Genomic DNA, 20778 nt, shown 5'->3' with positions numbered 1-20778 from the left:
TAAAACGTGTATGTGATTTATATTACTTTTGAGGGATTCAATGTGAATTTAGCACATTGTAATAATCAACATAAAGTTCTATAATAGATAGAGATATTATTATGCCTTGTGAAATCATATTGGTATGATCATTGAGAGTGAATACATGCTTATATATTTGTAAGTTGATTAGAGATAATTAATTTCATATATATGCGTAGAATCGAATGACCATCGAGAGAAGCTTTCGGTTGACATAAGATCAATGATTTTTAACTCAGGGCAAAAAGTAGCAAACTCAAGTAATGAAGGATTAAATCATATTAAGAATAATGGTGGATTCGTGAACTCTTATACCGTAAATTATTGAGTTTGAAATTTGAATAATTGTTTTTGTGTGTCTGTAGTTCGTTAATCAGTCATAGTTAATATAAAACCAACTGTTAATTATTTTATAATTATGTGTCTTGTTGAAATTAAGGTGTAGTTAAAATAGAAATCAATAGCCAATTCTCGTGAATATGACACTATACTTATCATTATATTACTTGTCACAATCCGTTCACTTGTGAGATAGATTCAACGAACAAATTGAATCAAAATTCAAAACTAGATAAAATTACAAAATCACTCTTAAGTCCTAGATAAACCAATCAATTAAGCCTTTGAAAAATTATAGAACAAGTGAAATTTTATTTTTTTTATTTCTATTTTAGCAGAAGAAAGATAAATTTCAAATCTCATAATGTCTTTCGGAACACGTGTATCTATATATAATTATAATACCACATAAAGCTTTCTCATCTACTCTCCAACTGTCACAGTTTTCATTCACAAGTTAAAGCATCCTTCAACAGATATGAACAACCAACCAAAGCTAACACTCAACCACCAAACAGAGGAATATCTGAATTGTTTTGATGTATAAGCCTAATCAATAGATACAAGAGGGAAAATATAAATTATGAAAAATGAAGAAAGAAAAAAAAAATGTGTTTGTTGTTAGCTCATACCAGACATGTGTCTGCAATCAAATTGATTATGAGAATTTTAAGGTTGTCATGAGCTTCCACTGAACCCACTACTGTCTTTCTTCATCTTTCTCATCTCCATCTCGCGAGTGTTGTGTTCGCTACTTGAGCCAGATGGGTATAAACCATATTCACTGGTCGGAACACTCTGCCCGCTGCTGCCATACTCCTGGGAGCCAAGGGCCATTTTCCTGAATTTCTTCATGTCCTCTTTGTATTGGTTAGTGTCATAGTCTGAGCTTTCGAAAGAACTGTAGACTGTGCTGTGTCCAGGTGTGATTCCTTCATTAAGATCGGCCAACGATACATCCCCTTCTAAGGCCCGTACAACCTGCACAATTTATGTTGATGGTTATCAACTAGCCTAAAGATGGGTACACATTCAGGGGTGAGCCCCTTCCCTAAAGCCTCAGACGCTAAATGACCGTAAACATGAAATGGTGCTCAAGTGTTGTGAGCAAGATATGCTAATTGTTGGGACTGCCATGCCAAAGGCCTCAATGGGGAAAGATATGGAGCATCGCTCAATGCCATTTTTGGTCTCAAAAGCTTGAGCCAAGACATAGAAAACATTAAACCCCGAGTCCAACGTCTCTTGCAGCGACCTCTGTAGTAGGTGACGGAAAAATCTACTACTGAAGAACCATTTCACGATGCAAAAACAGGCATCATGACAATGCCTCAACGATTCAGAGCTTATCAGCTACCAATATTCTCTTTGCTTTGTTTATATTGGTGGTGGGGGCGGGGGGGTGTTGGATCCATTCAGATCAACCATTGTGCATGAGATGCTGAAATTGTTTAACTTGGCTTCCGCAGACAAACCATCAATTCGATTGAAAAATTACCTGGCTCATTCGTGGTCGACGTCGTGCTGAATGACGCACGCAAGCAGCAGCACAAGCAACCATGCGAGCCATCTCATTGTGGTTGTAATTCCTTTGCAATCGTGCGTCAACAAGGGTATCAAAGTTACCGTCTTCCAAAGCTCGTGTAAGCAAGGGCCTCGCCTGCAGGAAGGTGATTTTGTTATCTTGAAGTGGAAATTAAAAAAAAAAGGACAAAATATAATGAAATAAAAAGCTTTCACCTATCCAAAAATAAATAAAAAATTAATAAAAAGCTTTCATCAGAGCCTGGGATACTAAGGAACATTATGAAAAGGTTTTTCATATAATCTCGGCTCTAAAATGTCAATATATATAGCAATTGCTTGGAAAGATATGCAGCAATTTGCTCACCCAATCTACCAAGCTATCTTCCACGAAAGATTGGGATGAGTCCACAGGTCGGCGTCCAGTAATCAACTCCAGAAGCATGACTCCAAATGAGAAAACATCGGACTTCTCTGTAAGTTTACCAGAAGAAGCATATTCCGGAGCCAGATACCTGAAAGTGGTAAGTGTATGTTAGAACGTGAATGACATTTTAACAGGGAGGGACTCAGCAAAAAAGGTGTGATAATTTGCAATTATCAGAATTGATACATTATGAAACGCAGAAATGAAACATGGCATCAAGAATCAGACAATAGTATTAATTATATAAAAAAGCAACTAAAGCTCAGCTTTCAAAACTCAAGACGAACAGGGTCCACAAGACTTAACTAACAGAGGGCTGAATAAAATTTGGTGGACATATTTTACCAAAATTTGACCCAAATAATTATGTTATGAAGGATAATGTGGCAATTATTGAGTATTAAATACACAGTTTTCAGACAATTTATATTTATTACACCTCATTTTTAGGCCCCAACATTTTCTATTGGTTGATTTTATAGTAATAAATGCATTTGTTTAACACTAACTAACAAAAAATTTTAAGTCATAAAATGAGATATAATAAATACACATTTTCTAAAAATGATGTGCAGCTAATGCTCCTTAACCATTGCCCTCCCTAGTGTTAGAAAGTCCAGTTCAAATGCATATCTTCTCCAACGCCATACTGACCACCAACAAAACTGTAAAATAAAGGGAATTAGAAACAATGAGTAAATCTTACCCAAAAGTTCCCATCACACGAGTGGATACATGAGTGTTGACATCAGATGAAATTTTTGCAAGTCCAAAATCGGCAACCTGAGAGAAAACCAAAAGATAAAGAAAGAAGATCAGGTTCCCCTTGGTGCCTTGCTTACTTTTCATCATCATCATTATTACAAGCCTTAACACAGCTACTTGGGGTTGGCTAAATGAATTCTAGCTCTCACATAATCTCTATCCATGACCATATCCACTATAAGGCCATTATATCTCATGTCTAATAGCTTTCTACCAAATTTTCTTTTGTCTTCATCTACTTATTTTGCTACAAGCCTCTTATATTCCATCCATTCTCCTCACAAGTGCTTCTATTGATGTTTTTCTTAGATGTCCAAACCATTTTCTTCAAGTCTTGCACATCTTGATCTAAATAAATGGCACTCTAAATTTATTATGAATAATTTCATTTGTGATTCCTTTTTTTTCTATGGCTGCATAGCCAATATAACATTCACATTTCAATTACGCTCATATTTTATACATATTGATATTTTTGCCCAAGATTCCATGCCATACAACAAAACTTGTCTTATGGCAGTCTGCTTAAGAAATAAAGGGCCCTTTGTTTTATGCTTCCAAAACCAAATAAAGTTGGAAGAAAATGTCTGGTGAATTGCTTTGATATTTGTTTTTGGAAAAAGATTGGAAACACCTCAATTTTAAGAAACAAAAAAAAAAAAAGGTCAAACTCACAGAGAAGGTAATCAACCATGTTTAGAAAGTTTTAAGCTTAGTGCACCTAATTATGCTCAAATAAATTTTTCACATCATAATCATTTTAAGTTTAATGATTCAAAACAGTTGTCCATGATATGGTAAAGTCATATACATATCGACAAAAGAAATGGCAAAAACAATCAGTTACAGAGGGCTGTGTTTAGATTTATTCTGTACTTCAACAATTATATCAGAGGTTTAATGATTCAAAGAAGCCATGCTCAACTCTAGTCGTCCACGCATGTGCACACAGACACACAAAACAACATTTGTCTAGAAATCATGTTGTTGGATGTGTGCTGGGTATCAGCTACCTAACACATGCCTCCTTTATCTAGGCCTAGGACTAGCTATAGATAGGAATCTAGACACATGCACACACACAAAACAACAATGCTCAACCCATGTCCCAAAGAATCTTACCATTGCCTCAAAGTTAAAATCTAGTAGTATATTAGTTGCCTTAATGTCCCGATGAATGATTTTAGGATGGCCTGCAAATAGAGATTGTTCAATTTTAGTCTGAAATGTTCAAGTATAATTGGCAAAGAGTTGTATCCTGCTTCTACATTAAGAAAATAACTTACAGTCCTCATGCAGATATGACAGTCCTTTCGCAGCCCCTAAACCAATTTTCAGTCTTGTGGAATAATCCATGGGAGGTCTTCCCTTCCCTGAAAGATTTACTTTCAATTAGAATACTCTTTACCAGAATGTGTCTGCAAAGCTCAATAATATGCTGTTTTTCTGAGAAGGATATCATTTGAACATATGCACACACATACAAATGTAACTCTATAATTCATCAATGCCAATAGTCAACCTCATAGTGAAGAAGAAGAAGAAGAAGAAACTGCTAACCATGTAAGTGGAACTCCAGGGTGTTGTTTGGAACAAACTCATAGACAAGCATTCTTTGGGAACCAGTGATGCAGTATCCAACTAATGAAACAAGATGTTTATGATGCACCCGGCTAATGATCTCAACTTCAGCTTGGAATTCGCGCTCCCCCTGACCACTACCTGCTTTCAGCTGCTTAATTGCAACTTCTTTCCCATTCGGAAGGACCCCTTTATGCACATACCCAAAACCACCTTGTCCAAGGAGGTTAGCATCTGAAAATCCATCAGTTGCCATTGACAATTCTTCTAATGTGAATGTGCTCTTTGAGAAGCCCAAACTCATGCCAGGAGAGGGTGGTGGGAGTGGTTTTTCGCTCCCTGAATTGGACGCAGAACCTCCGCTGCTGCTCATGAAAGCTGGAGGAGGTGAGTGTGCAGGAGGACGAGCTGGAGGGAACGATGTAACTGGAGGTGAAGGAGAGGGTTTTGGTGGCATTGTGATGCCATGAGAACCAGGTGGTGGAGCATTTTGTTGCCAATGTTGAGGTGGTCGACCATATGGTTCATCTGGGATTATCAACAAACACCAGAATGAGCGCAGATATTCTAGGATAATGGACAAGAAGATTACAGAAGGCCAATGGAAACAGAAGTAGCAAATAATTGAATTCTATCCACTACATTACACAAGGACTATATTCCATCCAGACTACATCCAATATAATAGGCATAATATCCTTCTCAAGCATAAACCAAAAGTCATATGGTCAAATGGAAGCAACTTGTTTCTTTCATTATTTTAAGTTGAAGCCAATCAGATTAGCAATTCAAGATTAATTGCTTGTTCTTCTTATCATGGGTCGCACATCCTCAACAATTATGAACGGGAGAAAAGTGCCATCCCAAGTCGTTTTCGAAGAATAATGTCATTTCCAAAACTTCTACCAGATCTATGTAGCAATATAAGACTAACAACAACCATACAGTTCTAACACATAGGAGTAAAACTTCCCTAATTAAACTTCTAAAAACAAATTAAACTTCAAATCCAAGAATTTCTCAAAAACCACAAGACTTGTGACCGCGGCATAAACTGAAACAAAGAATTAAGAGGTTAATGTAACTGGTGTCGTATGAATTTGAATCTATGACAAAGACGATCAAGAACAAGTAGTGTGAAAATAAAGGTCTCACCTTTAGGCCCATGATGAGGTGGAACGTAGTACTCGGGCTCTCTTCTCTTCTTCCTCCGGCAACATATGAACAAAATGCTCAAAACAGCTAGAACGAGAACACCACCAATAGCTATCCCAACCACCAGCCCTGTCGATATCCCCGATGAGCTGGACGGAGGCGGCGGCGGAGTCGAAGAAGACGGCGGGGTCGGCGAATTCGAGGACGATGGCGGAGACGGAGAATTAGAAGACGACGGAGGCGGCGGCGACGATTTCGATGCCGGCGGGGGCGGGGACGGAGTCGAACCGGAAGGCGGAGACTCGGAGGCCGGAGCCGGAGGCGAGGGAGAGGTCGACGGAGGATTGGCCGACTGCGGTGGAGGCGGAGACCCAGCCGGCGCTGTCGGAGGCGGCGGGGACGATTTGGCGGGGGGAGGCGGACTGGACGGCGGCGGCGAGGTAGAGTTGTTCGACGGCGGAGGCGATGCAGGTGGCGGCGAGGTAGAGTTGTTCGATGGCGGAGGCGACGCAGGTGGCGGCGCCGCGGGAGTCGTCGACGGCGGAGATGAAGCCGGCGCCGATGACATTGCCGATCACCTCTATATATATATAATTATATATAGAGAGAGAGTTTAATCTAATGCCTGTATATATATGTATGAGCTGCTGAAAGCTGAAAGCTTTCTAGGGCAGAAGCTGCGTCTCCGGCACTTCTCTCTCTCTTTCTCTCAGCACAAATGCATTTTTGCTTTGGGGAGATGTTTGGCCGTTTTGTTCTGAAAACTGCCAGAGAGAGAAAAAGAGAAGGGTGTGTTTGGTTCCGTCAGCAGACAGACAGCGTTCACTTTGGCGAGAATAATTATCTATCGGAATTGGGAGTAGGACCCACGCGACTGGCCCGCGCATTCCGCCATTTACTCGTTCTGATTTTCCCTCCCGACCCGAACCCGGTCCGTTTTCGCTTCTCTTCCGGCCACCGGTCCGCGCTACAATCCAAACGCGTCGCAATCCATTGCCACTGTTCCCGGGTCGAAGACTTCCCAATCATTTCCAGCGAGAGCTTCTCTGCTAGATGAGATAATAATAATACTCTTTAGGGATGCTAACCTTGTTTGGTTTAAAAATTAGATTAAATATAAGAATAGATTAAATTTGTGTTAATTTAATAATTTAATTTATTAAACTAATTCAGATCAAAGTGAATTGAACCGAAGGGTATTAGTCTGGTCCAATCTAATTCACTACTAACAATTTAATTTTAAATTTTAAATTAATAAATTTTTAAATTTTAATTTAATTAGATCGGATCCAAATCGATACGAATAAGAAGAGTAATATGAGTGAGGGATTATTTCAAAAAATCGAAAGGGACAACTGTATAAGGGAGTTGTTTATTATGGATGGTCAAGGGGGTTGTGCTACTAATTTAAAAAAAAAAATTGGTTTGAATTATTTATGTTTAATTTTGGTAGTTTTCTTCTATTTAGTTGCAGCTGTTACTCTTTGAGTAAATGGCAACACCAGCTGGAAACCACCACCCACCGATGCACGCCGTCTCTATCTACTTTTAAAAAACAGAAACCAAACCATAAAATATGCTATGTTTTTCGTTGACCCAATTTTAAGTTTTGAATCACACTTAAACTTTACACTAAGTTATAAGAGGTTGGGAAATTTTAATTTAATATATAATTTTATAATTATTATTAAAAGAAATTGATGGAATCTTAACGTGATGAATAATATGGATAACTAAATAGCATAAATAGTCATTAAATTTTACACAAAAATACAAAAATATCAATGGCTTATGTCAAAAATATAAATAAATTACTAAATTTTACACTAAAATAAAAAAAATTAATATTTTATTAGATTAATAGACGATAGTTATAAAATTATATATTAAATTAAAATTTAATAATTTTTTTATACTTTAATACCAAATTAAATGACCATTTATAATATTTAACTAATAGTATTTGACATTCACAATTTTAGAATTATCGTCTTTGCGTGGTCTCTCATCGCTCGTGCTTTCAATTTTGATAGAAGAAGTAAATCGCAAGTGAAGATTTTGTTTCATTGTGCATGACAAGAAATCGAATCCACGACCTACTAATGTGAATCTTAATTTATCGTAATTCAATCACTTAATCTGTACTTTAAAAGGTTTGACATTCACAATTATAAATTTTACTTTACACTATGTTAAATAAATATTTAATAGATTTTTATATCTTAATCAGTAAAAATATAAAAGAATATCAAGAGACCATCAAGTAAGATGGATATAATGTGAGTAACAATCATGTTAGAATTTTTCATAGTCAAACAACAATTTAGTGTTACTTTTTAATTTAATGATATCTTATAAAATTTTGGTAATAACATGATTAGCCTCATATTGTTAATAAGAGGAGGAGAGAGGGGCGGCAGCCGGCGGTGAGCTGGTGAGGAGCGTACGGTCAAAGGTGTGAGGTGGCAGGCTCGTCTGGAATTTGGACTTTGGCAAATGGGTTGGTCAATGGTAGTTCCGTTGGGGCTGGAAGTCTCTGATCATCGGTGATTAAAAAAAATACATCAGACGGCGGGGACCGGATACCAATTGTGGGGTTCACGCACTTCGGGTGCAGGGAATCGATCCTCCTGGGCGGTCGTTAACGTACAACGGAACGAGATGGCTGACCGGCCACCACTCGCACGCGCCGCCTCGTCGTCTTTGTTCATGATTTCCTTCCCTTTTGGTTCTTCCCCACACGTTAACAGGACGTCCATGGTGGACGATGCTAGTGCAGGCATTATTCGCTAGTTGGGCTTGGGATGGTATCTGGGCCCACCACATCCCGCAGGGTCAAAAAAGTCATTTCCTGGTGCCAAAATTTACATCTCCTTATCCCTCTTGTCATATTAAAATTATTTTAATTGACTTTCGAGTAAATTACACTCAAGTTATTTATAATTTAAATTATTTATACATTCAATCTATCTCCACATGACTATTATAGTTTATGTCTATTTAAAAAATACAATTCCCCACATATATGTTTGTCAGTTCAAATTAAGTACAAAGAAATACAATGAACAATTTTTAAAGTATAGCTCAAATGATCGAACGAATAATATATTTGTATCAATTCGGTGGGTTAAGAATTCGATCTTAATCATACACAATAACTAAATATTCAATCTACGATTTATCTCTCCTAATATAATCAAGAACATAAATATTAAGATCACACAAAAATGATCAACCCAACAAAATATAAAGAAAGAACATGTGCATAAAATTAAGATATAAATATTTTGGAGGTGGAAAGGTCGAAAGTTGTGGGGGCATATGGCACATGGGAGGGTTGTTTGGGTTAATTCTAGTCATAATTAGTGGCACCAATTGCTAACTCCAAGGAGAATAGTGGGTCAGTCTCTCCATCCTATATATCCTTCAGAACTTGCTTTTGCATCAATTTTTGTTTCTTAAAAATTCAAAGTTAAACAGACACACTTTATCAAATCATTATAACACAAGTCTTGTTGTATAAATTAAAATAGAAATGTTATTTTGGTTAATTTGGTAGTTCATCTCAACAGAAAGAATAAAAAAGAGTTGAGCATGGAACATGAGCTTGCACGTCATGCATGTCTTCATCTCCACGTTGGGTTGGCAGACTTTGAATTGCTTTGGTTTGGGAAGTTTCCAAAGGCGATGGTAAATCAAACTCACAATTTGGCAGGGATTGGATTTCAATGGCGTAATTGAAGGATCCATTCCATTCCCGCTGAAAATGATGGCCATTGCAAAGTTCATCTAAGTCTACTGTTTATTATGCATCCATAGTGTTTCTTAACTAAAATATAAAAAGAAAAAAATGAGATATAAAAATATTTCATATTATATTTGTTATATATTATCTGGCACATCTTGAAAAAAAGTCACATAATTTTTTTCTGAGATTATTCGGATAAATTTATCTTTTCCATCTCTCTGGATAAATTTGTGTTGAATTTTACAAATAAAAAAAAATTACCTATATGTTCCCTAATGTATTTTAAAAAAATTAATAAATAATTTGATAAAAATCTTAAAATACTTCTTAATCATCTCTTGATCATTCTATATATTGATACGAAAAGTATTTCAAACTTCTCTTAATATAATTTTATCTTGTTTATTTTAACAAATGTTATCCAAGTGAATAATTTTTATTGTTCAAAACATTAAGATAATGTTTATTAATCAAGATATAAGTTGAAACAAATAAAAGTTAAAAGTATTATAAATAAAAATACTTTTAATTATATTTGTTAAATTTATTTATCAATCCACTAAAAAAAAATATTTGACTTCTTATTTAAAATTTTACGAATAAATTTATTTAAAAGAAAAATAGATGAATTTATTTAAAATTTTATATATAAGAAAAATTAATCTATATGCTTTCATTTCATAAAAGCGCAATTCTCGTATTCCAAAAAATTAACAAATAGTCTAATAAAAATATTAAATTATTTTTCACTTTTATTTTGATCATTCCATATCTTAAGCCAAAAAATATTTTAATCTTATCTTGCAAATGCTACCTAAAAAGAAAAAACAAAACCCAAACCATTAAGGCATAAAGTGAACGCTATTCACAGTTCAAGCACAGATAGATACTTGTGGGAGAGAATACAAGCATAAAGTGAACGGGATCATATATATATATTACAAATGGCAATTGGTACTAAATACAAGCATCCGCTGAAGAATGCCGTGCTGAATGTAGAAATTGCACTTGATGCTGCTCATAGAATCCTAAATGTGTTTCTATGAGGGGGTTTGGGGACAAATCAGCACCTAAAATAGCTGAAGCACGTGGTGACAAGACGGAGGGATAAAGCCATGCGCCGCTTGTATGATCAGCAGCAGCTCAGCTCTTCAGCATATTTGCGACTTGAGCTACACGGTCATCTTTCTTCCTACGTATGACACAGTAGTTTTACATCGTCGTGTTAATCCCGGGACGAAAACGGCGTGCTCAGGTGCCGGGAAACGTGTTGCCCGTGCTAGAAAGAATTATGAAGGCACAGACAACAGAGAGGGAGAAGACAGAGACCCAAGTGTTCTCGGTGTACATCTCCATGGCATCTGTGAATGAGAACCGAGTACGGCTTTCAGCCCAGTTACGAAGTCGGTCTGCCTCTGCTGCATACAATGCTCTTCCCTGAAAAGAAGAGGCTGGAATAAATTTTTGGCCCGACAATATGCAATAATCTCGCCAAGGGGAAGTGAGAACTTAAAAGTCCAAATGATGGAAATGCAGGTTTTGCCCAACATGGATGCACATCAAAAGAGACCCCATTCACAGGAAAAGACCATATTAGTGAATCCACAAATTCAAATATCAAAAGCCCAATTCACCAAGGTAGACTCATAATTTGAAACTCTGAACAAGGAAAACCAAGGCAAAGCAGAGTCTGAGTTGTAGTTAAAAGTTTGTCATGGACTAAGTTTGCTCTCACTTCACTAGGAATCAGAATGATAAGAGCTATATATACTAGGGTAAAAATTGATTTTTGAAAGTGTAAAATGCTTGGCATGATGGTTCATCTGAAAGTAGTCAGCAACTAAAAATGAATTCACTAGCCAGCAAGTAAATATGGTAGTTGTTCCAACAAAAAGTTGCTGGACAAGGCCAGTTCAATCCGGATGACAAATCCATTAGCTGACCGCTTCAACAACATATCATTAACTATAGGGTGAAGTATAGGGAAAATTGATGAAAGTAATGGATTACCTTGTCATCAAACCAACGACCTCGACGCAACCATGCAGTGACCAAAGCCAGTAAGATTCTTGGAGGGGTCAGGTAATTGATGGCCTTTCCACTTCCCTTGATAACTCGCATTCGAGGAACTAAAGTTCTAGCTACTGTTTCAGGGAGCTCACAGATGATATTGAACATTTGTTTGTTTTTAATAGTTGACCCACTGCAGATAAGCCACAGATAAAGTCTTTAGTTCACAGTCCTTGCACAAGAAATTGCCACAGTAACTCCAATTAAAAACTGCTGCAATGGGAAGCGAAGAATTTCAACAGTAAACCTTTGTCAAAGTAGACTGAAGCTTTAAATGTATCAATCGAACATATGGGAAGTCAAATGAAATAAAACAGTTTAATGACTATCAACATAACTCAAAAGAAACACAAGGACATTAAGTAAACAAGGATGCAACTGATGTACCTCAAGAGCAAATCAGTCAGGACCATGCCTGGAGAGGCTGTATGCACTCCCACTTTTGTCTTTTTACACTCTTTGAAGAGTGATGATTGAAGCTGCCTGAGACCACACTTCGTTGAGCCATAGCTGGGTCAAAGAAGATAAACCAATCAAGAGATAGTGAATAAACATGAACACCAAGTATATCAACACTGACCTAGGAAAAACAATTTAATCTCACTCTTCACATAATACAAGGTAACTTCCAACTGAACTGACAACAACTTACACAGCTGTCAAAGGGGTACTAGATCCTCCAGAACCAGCACCATCCATGTTAAATATGTGACCCCCCTTATCCTGGGTTCTGATGACATGCATTGCCTCACGAGTGCAAAGTATAGACCCAACCAAGTTTGTAGAGACAATCTATTCATGAAAGAAATGAGAGGAACACCAATTTCAAACTCAAGTCAAATTGAACTAGAACAAAAACTTAAAATTCCTAATTCTTTAAAGCTCCTAAATAATTAAAACCTTCTATAACTAGAACTATAAAATCTTAAATTATTAGGACTCTGTATCTTCATTACTCACTCTCGTGTATCACTCTAAGTTCATAGAGTAGAAACTTGTGCTAGTCGTAGAGTAGAAGCTTGTGCTAGTAATTAAGAAGCAATGTGTCGAAAGAACAATAAAATGAACAAACAAATAATGATCCTAAATGATGTTCTTACAATCCACTGCACTTAGTATGAAGTTGCTGCTGACTGCAGTAAATCATGCATCCATCCTGTCATGACCAGCTGCTGAGAAAAAACTCTAAAGCACAGCTCAGTGCATGGGGCTCCATCACTGCAAGCTCAGAGGATGGCCAAATAGTTACAGAGGTGGGCTTGATCACTTCAATAAAGGTTTATTTTGAAAGAGGTGATGGGAATTGATGAAGGGGGTTTGAGCTAATGTTAGGACCCTTTAGGCCTTTCAATTTTGCCTTTTGTTTGTTATTAACTTATTTATTTTATTTTGGGCTTCACAAATACAACCCTCCTTTGACCCTCATAAAATGGGGAGCGTTGTGCACTAGGGACACTTTTTTTATTTTGGGCCCTATGACCCAGTAGCCATACCCCAATTTAAGAAATTGTAGCTGAAAATTGGAAATTTTCTCATTCTATATCTACTCTAGGGCAAATTATGATTGATCCAATTCAAGCACTCACCAGCTTCTTCTTATTCATCTCCTGCATGAATGCTCTTTGCTGCTGCCTGCAGCAATTCCCTTCTTCAGCAGCAATTCTCATTGCTGTTGCCTTCAGTGTCCATTCTTATTCTCTTCTGGAAGATTTAGCTCATGCGGCGTTGTGGAAAGGTGTTGCTTGTGTACAGAATTTTTTTCGTGGTTATAATTTTTTTTTTAGTTGTTTAGGTAGGGGAAGTATCAACAGGTAAGTTTTGGCTTGATGATCTAGAATTGAGTTTTGGCTCAATAAGTAAGTCTCTCAAAGAATAAAGATCCTTTTTAGTTGGCATGAGATAGAGAAGTATCTGTGAATAATTTGTTTTCCCTACCCCAGGAAGCTATAGTCGATTCACCATATTTTAGGGCAATCTCCAGAACTAAGAAATTGACTCCATATCTGCTTTCCTTGGCTTACTTTATGATCAATCTAATATCATGGAATGGGAAGAGAATTGGGAATGGTGGGTGCCCATCTAGAGGCATGACTTTTACTTTTTGCTCTTTCTATTTAGTACTTAGTGATGGAGGGGAGGCAGGCTTTCCTTGGAGGCTATTTGGAGATAGACAGCAGGACTGAGAGTGGCTTCCTGTGTTTCGAATAAATCACGTGGATCTATTCTTACTATTAATAACTTGAGGAAGAGAAAACACCTTACGACTGACTGGTGTTACACATGGAAAGTGCAGGCCAGCAGTGGATACCTTCTCTTACATTGTTCAATGGTTGAAAAGTGTCATATCTCATTTTAGCTGTCTTTTCTGTTACTTAGGTGATGCCTAGTTCTGTTTTGCACCTTTTCCACTCTTGGCGCTGAGTTGCCTGAGGAACTGCATGAGATCTGTTCGAAACATTAATCTTCTGGTGTGATGTGGAAGCATTTGGCGAAAAAAAAAAAAATAGACAGGCTCTTTAAGGTTTACAGAGCCGGGACATTTTCCCAAGGGAACACTCCTTGTTTTCTTTCTTTCCTTCTTTCGTTTCTTTTTTTTTATGGTTGAATGAGGATTTTCTTTTCATCTGTCCTCTTTTAGACTTGATCTCGGATCTAGATAGGCAGGTTTATAGGTTTCAGTTTCTCTTCGTCGCAATTAGTTTTATAGAGTTTCCTCCCTTCTGGTGGTTCACTTTTAATGACATTTACTTATCAAAAACATAGAGAGGTGTAAGAAGGGATACAAGGAGACTCTTTTCTTATATAAACCATGACAATGAGGTCATAAAATGGAGCAACGTTACTGCTGCACAGAGCCACCTCTTGTGAGAAAATACTATGATATTACAACTTCTAAACAGCCTTCTACAAGAAACTATATTGAAAAATAAAATAATACAATAATAATCTAAGACGCATACCTGTTGAATATCTTCATCACTAAATTGCAGCAAGGGTCTAAAACCTTTGTTGGTCCCTGCATTGTTAATCTGCATAAGGGTGAATTGAAACTAAACCCATTAGTAATCAGAGAGATGATTCTGATAAGCAAACAATCTAGAGCAGAAGTGTCCTTAGGTTCTAATCCAGGATCAATACAGGCTGGTTGTCTATGGAATTTAGTAGCAGTTTAAGCATTGTCAAACTGACAAAGCAAAATTAACTATTCCATGATTTGTTTCCCAGAAACTACTTAAAATACTAAAATTCAGAAAAAGGGAGTATGGGAGAAGTTTTTTGAAGTCCAGAAATTATGGCAGTTCGGAACACTGAAATTATCTAATCACCTCAGCTTTTATCATGCATACATTAAAAGAGAGTTGAAATACAACATTGCTTTTTTATCAGTGCCCCGTCCATCACACATCATAACTCTTCAAGTGAACCATGACTCCAGCTCTGTATCATAGAAAACAATGTGAACTTTTATTAGATTGCTCACCCAAATGTCAATAGAACCAAGTTCGCTGACAGCAAAGTTTGCCAATTTCTGCACATCCTTCGGTTCACAAACATCACATGAGATGCCTATTACTTTTGCATGTTCCAGATTTGTTGCAGATGAGCCACCTGCAGTGACCATAACCTCCTTCAGGTTCTCCTCAAGCTCTCTGATTGTCATATCCACAGACTCAGGACTGCCTTCACAAGATTAAGTATTGATAAGGTATTGTGGTAGGCAGACAGATAGATCACAGCCACAGGGACAGAAAGTACAAAACAATATATGACTATATGAACAACTTCCACAATTATGGGCACCACCTTCGAGAAGCAACAACTACTCGATCCCCAGAAAGAAGAAATTCACGAGCAAGAGCTTTTCCCAGTCCCCTAGTACTGTAATACAGAAAACAAAAGCATGTCTGAATCACCAATCTAGTAATGAAACACCTAAGCAGATAGTAGCTACATCCAGCAGAGCGGTGACTTCTAATGATAATGCTTAAAGGGAATCATCTCAAGGGGAAACGAGTTACATGAAACCATGATTTTAACCTAACTGCTTTTGAGCAGTGTTTACAGGTTGCCCAAAGATGTAAGCCAAATGAAAATACAATGAGAATTTTTCATCTTGGAGTTAAGTAAAACTTCAGACAAAGAAAGCAATACCTTCCAGTTATGACCACATTGCGCGGTCCAGCTCTACTGACATCCTCTAAGACCATGTTAGCTCCTATCATTGTTCCAATAATTATACCTCCAAGCCAGCTATACCATATCAAAGCATTCATCTGACTGTCTCCACCTGCACAAAATACAATTGCAGGCAATTTGACTTTCCACCCTCGATTGGCTATGAATGCAAGTATGGGTCAGAAGAGTGTGTGTGTGTGAGAGAGAGAGAGAGAAAGAGATGAACCTTCAGGAATTAAGGGGTTGCATCTATCTAACATGCGAAGGTGAAAAGTTATTGAGATGGTTTTGCCTTGTGCAGGTTGGCCAATCAATTTTTAGCAAAGAATAGGGATTTGATTCAAGTTACTAGTTAAACAGATCTGGAATTTGTGTAGCTGACCCCAAATAGGGGGATAAGGTCTTGATATATTGTTGCAGACTTGTAATCAAATGGATAAGAGAAAGGCTAAAAGCCCTGCAGGTCCATGGCAAGTGATTCTGGAAGCAACAAAGGATGTGGTTTTGAAATAGCCTTATTGTCATCGGAGCTGAAGTATTTAAATAGAAAATGCAGTCAAGACTGCATTTTTTAGCTGTTCCTAAACTGTGAAGCAACCATTCAAGGCATAAGTCAATAAGAATGCATACATTTCCATAATGTGCAACGGCATGAGCACTCATGACTCACCTGACAACTGAAACCCGATCAAGAGTATTACTCCGGTACTCATCATTGTCACAATGTATCTTCCAATTTGCATAGCAATCTATCGAAATGTCAGAGAGATATACAAAAAATCGTCAACTAGAATTCACTTCAACATCTCTAAGACAACCAACATTACAGTTGCCGCCTGAACGAACATGTCACTGAACAAACTCAAATAACATATGTTAAACACAATAAGCTTATCAGAGCAGTTACCAGTTTGGTACTATTACAGACTAGGAAATTCACGAAGAAAAAAAGCAGTTCCACTCTGTCTGCTTCCCAAGAAAAAACCATTTGGAATCGTTTCCAAAGATTTTGGCAGCAATCAAAATGATAGTTAAAACTTCAAAACCAAAAGAAACAAAAACTGCAGTAAACTTACTGAAAATAGCCTCTGCTCCAACTTGTCCAACGCATCCTGAAACTTATCCTCCGATGCCGGACGCAAGAAAGAAGACTTCACCAGCTCCACAACGTCACTCTCCAACCGATTATTTTCCTTCAGATCCCCACTCTTTCCCGCACTTTCCGCTTCTTTATCGGCCACCTCTCCTTCCCCGTCGGACCTGAACGACCTCGTACACAGCCTTCTACGGCGCTTCGGTTCCACCATAACCGAAATCGAATCAAACGCCACTAAACTCCGGCGAAATTCCGGCCGGACCCGGGGTGGCTGACCGGTCCGGCACCGGTCCAGCGGCAAAGATATGTGAAACTTTGGCACGGCCTCCATCTAGAACTCAAGACGATGAAGCTTCTGAGGATTGAGGCTTCACGCTTCTGAGGATTGAGGCTTCACGGACGAATGATTTTCCCAGCTTTATTGGATCCGACAATCCGGGGAAATTGACATCAAAAAATCAAATATCTGCAAGAGAGAGAGAGAGAGAGAGAGAGAGAGAGTATGGAGAGAGGAGCGTGATGGCCACACGTTAAAGCAACCTGATCTCCGGACTCCACGCCTCTTCTCTGCTGTTGCTACGTGGAGTTGCTTGGCTGGTTCGTCTTCATCCTCTCCGTTTCTTTCACTTTCCCATTAACGGAATCATTTTCCCGGATTTTTATCTGTTCATCAATCATCATCATCAGTCATCATCTTTAAATTGTGTTTTATTATTGGAGTAGAAGCGGGTGTGAATGTGTGATTAGGCCTGTCGGGCCCAGCGGGCCTAACCCGTTTGGCCCGCTTGCCTGCCCCAGTTTCACCCTACCTGACATTGTGGTGTTTTTTAAAATATAATTATTTTTTACAATTTTTTAAAGTAACAATCAATAATTATTAATATACTATTTAATCTTATAGTTATTTTTTTTCGTAACTAGGTCACTTTTTAAAATAGTTATTTAATGTTATTTTATCTTCTTTAGTCAAATTTATATATAATAATAAAATATTTATTATTTATTTTTAACATAGCACCTAAGAACATGAAAATGACGAAAATGGCCCCGTTTTCTATTTCAAAAATGGCGAAATGCACCCGGCATGTTTTTTGAGTTATTTCTGTAAATTATGAAATGTTTTGGGGTCATTTAGCAATTTAGGAAAAGTAGCCGAAAATGCATTTCAAACATAAACGTGTTTCTAATAACATCGACAATAAGAAAGTCAAGACAAGTCAATGGGAGGGCAGTGGTAGAGCCAGGAAAGAATTTGAGTTGGGGCCAAATTATAATTTTAACCATAGCCAAATTATAAAAATTATAATTATTTATAGAAATATATAAAAAAAATTAAAAAAGTTAGTTGGGGCCAAGGCCCCAGCTGGCCAAAACGTGACTCCGTCATTGCGGGAGGGCGAGAAGCAATAGTGGTCGAAGCCTAATGAGATGGAGGATGCAACGGAGATCGGTGACTAGTGAAAAGCAAGATGGGGCGGCGATAAGAGGCGAGGTAGTAGCCTAAGCAGCAAGAGAAGTGAGACAATGTGTTGACAGCGAACAACGATGAGTTGGTGATGGGGTAGATCAATGGCGAGAGCAGCCAGCGAACACCAGGGTCTTTCTTTAGCTGTTCCAAACCTTTAGGCTTCACTGCATTTGCAATCTAGGGTTTACAACATATAATACTATTTATATCATATAAATTAATTTTACATACATCCCTATTTATTTTATTATAACACTTATAGTTTTGATTATTTATAACATGTATTTTTTAAATTTACAGTTTACCTTGCGTTTTCATTTTCTTAACTTTTTAGAAAATGTTGTTTCCGTATTTTTGTTTCGTATCGAAAACGTTTCCCATTTCCATTTTCATGCAACCTAATATAGCACTATACTCAGTTACCAAAGTGTGCAAATGATCGGTTCGGTTATTGAATCGATCGAAATTCACTAACCAATTAAATCAAATCGGGGAGAAAAACCAAATCAAACTGACAAATTAACTCAAAAAATCGAACTAATCGATAACCAAACAAATTCAAACCCAAACTATATAAACCGAACCGATTAAATCGAAGAAGTGCAAAAAGATAAAAAAAAATCAAAATAACCAATACAAAAACACATAAAATTGAAGAAAATAACGTTATTTTATAAATAATAAAGTAATATCATTTTAAAATTCGATCGATTTGGTTAGTTTAGTTATTCAAATTAAAAAATGAACTAAAAACTGAATTTTTGAAAAAAAAAAATAATCGAATCGAACTTATGCAAGAAAAAAATTGAACCAAACGGTCAAGTTCGATCAATTTAATTTAATTTGATTAATTTAAATAAATCAAACTCTTACTCTTTCCTAATTACCAAATACTATTTTATCAATATTATTTTTATAATAAAATATAAAAAGGTACAACATACTATAACAATATCAAATATCAAACATTTGTTTGGTTTCAAGGTCTGTTTAATTGGAAATAGAGGAAAAGAACGCTCCCAATAATGGAATGATTATTTTTTTATTATTATATTTGATTTGTTAGAATTTAAATAGAATGAAATTGTTGCCGTTGATAATAATAATAAATTTATTTGTCAAATAATTCATCTTTTAAGGTCTAAAAATTTTGCAAAATAGATAATGATTAAATGACACAAAGAGTTTCTTGTACAAATATTTTAATATTTAAATAAAAATATATTACATGAGATAATAAATTATTCTACGACAAAAGTAATAGTGATAAGAATTCACAATTATTTAGGGTTGGCATGAATTCTATTCATCTCAAATCTCAATCCATTACACAATTTTTAAATAAGACATTAGAGGTATGTTTGCACATTTCTATCACTTAAAATGCTTAGACAAGTCTTTTGGGGGACTTTTTGAGTGTGATTTTGTTAACCCCATTTAATGGGAGTTAAAATAACTTATGTGAAAAGTTAACGACATTTCATTTCTACTTTCTTTTTTTTTCTCCGAATTTATTTACTTCCTATCTTCTCTCTCATTTCTTTCATCTTCTTCTCTAGCTAGCCTCATGGTGCCACCATTGTCTCCACCTTCTATCTCACATTGACTATTAGGGTTTCCTCGAGCGCTGATCGCCTTGCTGTTACATTTTTATCTTACTGATTGTGAGACGAGGATGTAGTTACGAGACGATAGTGAGGTGACGATGCAGCGACGAGGTGTTGTGGTGGTGAAAGGAAGGTGACGAAAAAGTTAGTGATTGGAGAAAGTTAGGGAGAGCAAAAAAAAAAAGAGAGAAATGAGAGAAACAAGTAGAGTAGGAAAGAACTTACCAAATAACCTTTTTATCCCCCCAAACTAATAGAGGCAAACGGTGAACAAAATTACACTTGACTTTTTAGGCTCTTCCAGAGTTTCTTAGCCCTCTCCCTGAGGAGTTTGTCAAAAAAGTCTTTTTATGGTAATTAATTAAAATAATTATAAAATGTTATATATTTTATTAAGTAAAATGGAGAATAAACTATGCAAGGGACAAGAAAAGGAAATGGCTTTCTTGTGATTTATGGATGTGACAGTTGGAGTTAAGACAGCTAAATACAGTAGATTATGCATAATTGCACGCTATTGTATTGCTACAATGCCCATATAGTTTGTACCCCGTTAGAGTTAGACCATCCATCCACAATCATGAGTAACCTCCATTAAGTAATGAATGAATTATTGCCCACTTTGTTCTTTTAAGAGTAATTTAGGTTATGAAAATGTTATTTGTATATGACACTCTTATGTTAATATGTTACAAAATATAACATATTAATGTATAAATATTATCAAAAATTTTGAACATTTGGAGAACATTTCACTCAACATGAAATAATTTTCAACCAAGCCAAGCTATCAAAGGTCAA

The 20778-nt window shown here is 36.7% G+C and overlaps 2 protein-coding genes across 2 annotated transcripts; both read right to left on the bottom strand.

The window, feature by feature from the left end:
- Positions 1-775: 775 nt before the first annotated feature.
- Positions 776-6630, bottom strand: LOC127806773 (proline-rich receptor-like protein kinase PERK1). Its single transcript, XM_052344277.1, has 8 exons — positions 5813-6630; positions 4637-5185; positions 4363-4449; positions 4199-4269; positions 3018-3094; positions 2252-2399; positions 1859-2020; positions 776-1341 (listed from the first exon to the last, which is right to left on the bottom strand). The coding sequence occupies exons 1-8, from the start codon at positions 6378-6380 to the stop codon at positions 1039-1041; spliced, it is 1965 nt and encodes a 654-aa protein (XP_052200237.1). The 5' UTR covers positions 6381-6630; the 3' UTR covers positions 776-1038.
- Positions 6631-10471: 3841 nt separating this feature from the next.
- Positions 10472-17548, bottom strand: LOC127806412 (probable chlorophyll(ide) b reductase NYC1, chloroplastic). Its single transcript, XM_052343678.1, has 10 exons — positions 16883-17548; positions 16477-16555; positions 15783-15918; positions 15435-15509; positions 15112-15307; positions 14591-14659; positions 12283-12422; positions 12018-12140; positions 11571-11763; positions 10472-10997 (listed from the first exon to the last, which is right to left on the bottom strand). Exons 1-10 carry the CDS (start codon positions 17231-17233, stop codon positions 10812-10814), a joined length of 1548 nt encoding a protein of 515 aa, XP_052199638.1. The 5' UTR covers positions 17234-17548; the 3' UTR covers positions 10472-10811.
- Positions 17549-20778: the final 3230 nt, after the last annotated feature.

The sequence above is a fragment of the Diospyros lotus genome, chromosome 7 (assembly GCF_014633365.1).
Source record: "Diospyros lotus cultivar Yz01 chromosome 7, ASM1463336v1, whole genome shotgun sequence".
In the NCBI taxonomy this organism is placed as follows: Eukaryota; Viridiplantae; Streptophyta; class Magnoliopsida; order Ericales; family Ebenaceae; genus Diospyros; species Diospyros lotus.
The sequence above is the reverse complement of the archived record's forward strand: the minus strand, read 5'-3'. Positions and strand labels throughout refer to the sequence as shown.

Excerpts from the sequence above, each read along its gene's own strand:
- LOC127806412 (XM_052343678.1), bottom strand. The coding sequence starts at position 17,233 with ATGGAGGCCGTGCCAAAGTTTCACATATCTTTGCCGCTGGACCGGTGC. Across the intron at positions 12,423-14,590 it reads GTGATGAAGATATTCAACAG|ATTGTCTCTACAAACTTGGT; the intron begins GTATGCGTCTTA and ends TTTCATGAATAG. Across the intron at positions 11,764-12,017 it reads CTGACTGATTTGCTCTTGAG|TGGGTCAACTATTAAAAACA; the intron begins GTACATCAGTTG and ends GCTTATCTGCAG.
- LOC127806773 (XM_052344277.1), bottom strand. The coding sequence starts at position 6,380 with ATGTCATCGGCGCCGGCTTCATCTCCGCCGTCGACGACTCCCGCGGCG. Across the intron at positions 2,400-3,017 it reads CGTGTGATGGGAACTTTTGG|GTATCTGGCTCCGGAATATG; the intron begins GTAAGATTTACT and ends TACCACTTTCAG. Across the intron at positions 2,021-2,251 it reads AAGATAGCTTGGTAGATTGG|GCGAGGCCCTTGCTTACACG; the intron begins GTGAGCAAATTG and ends ACCTTCCTGCAG.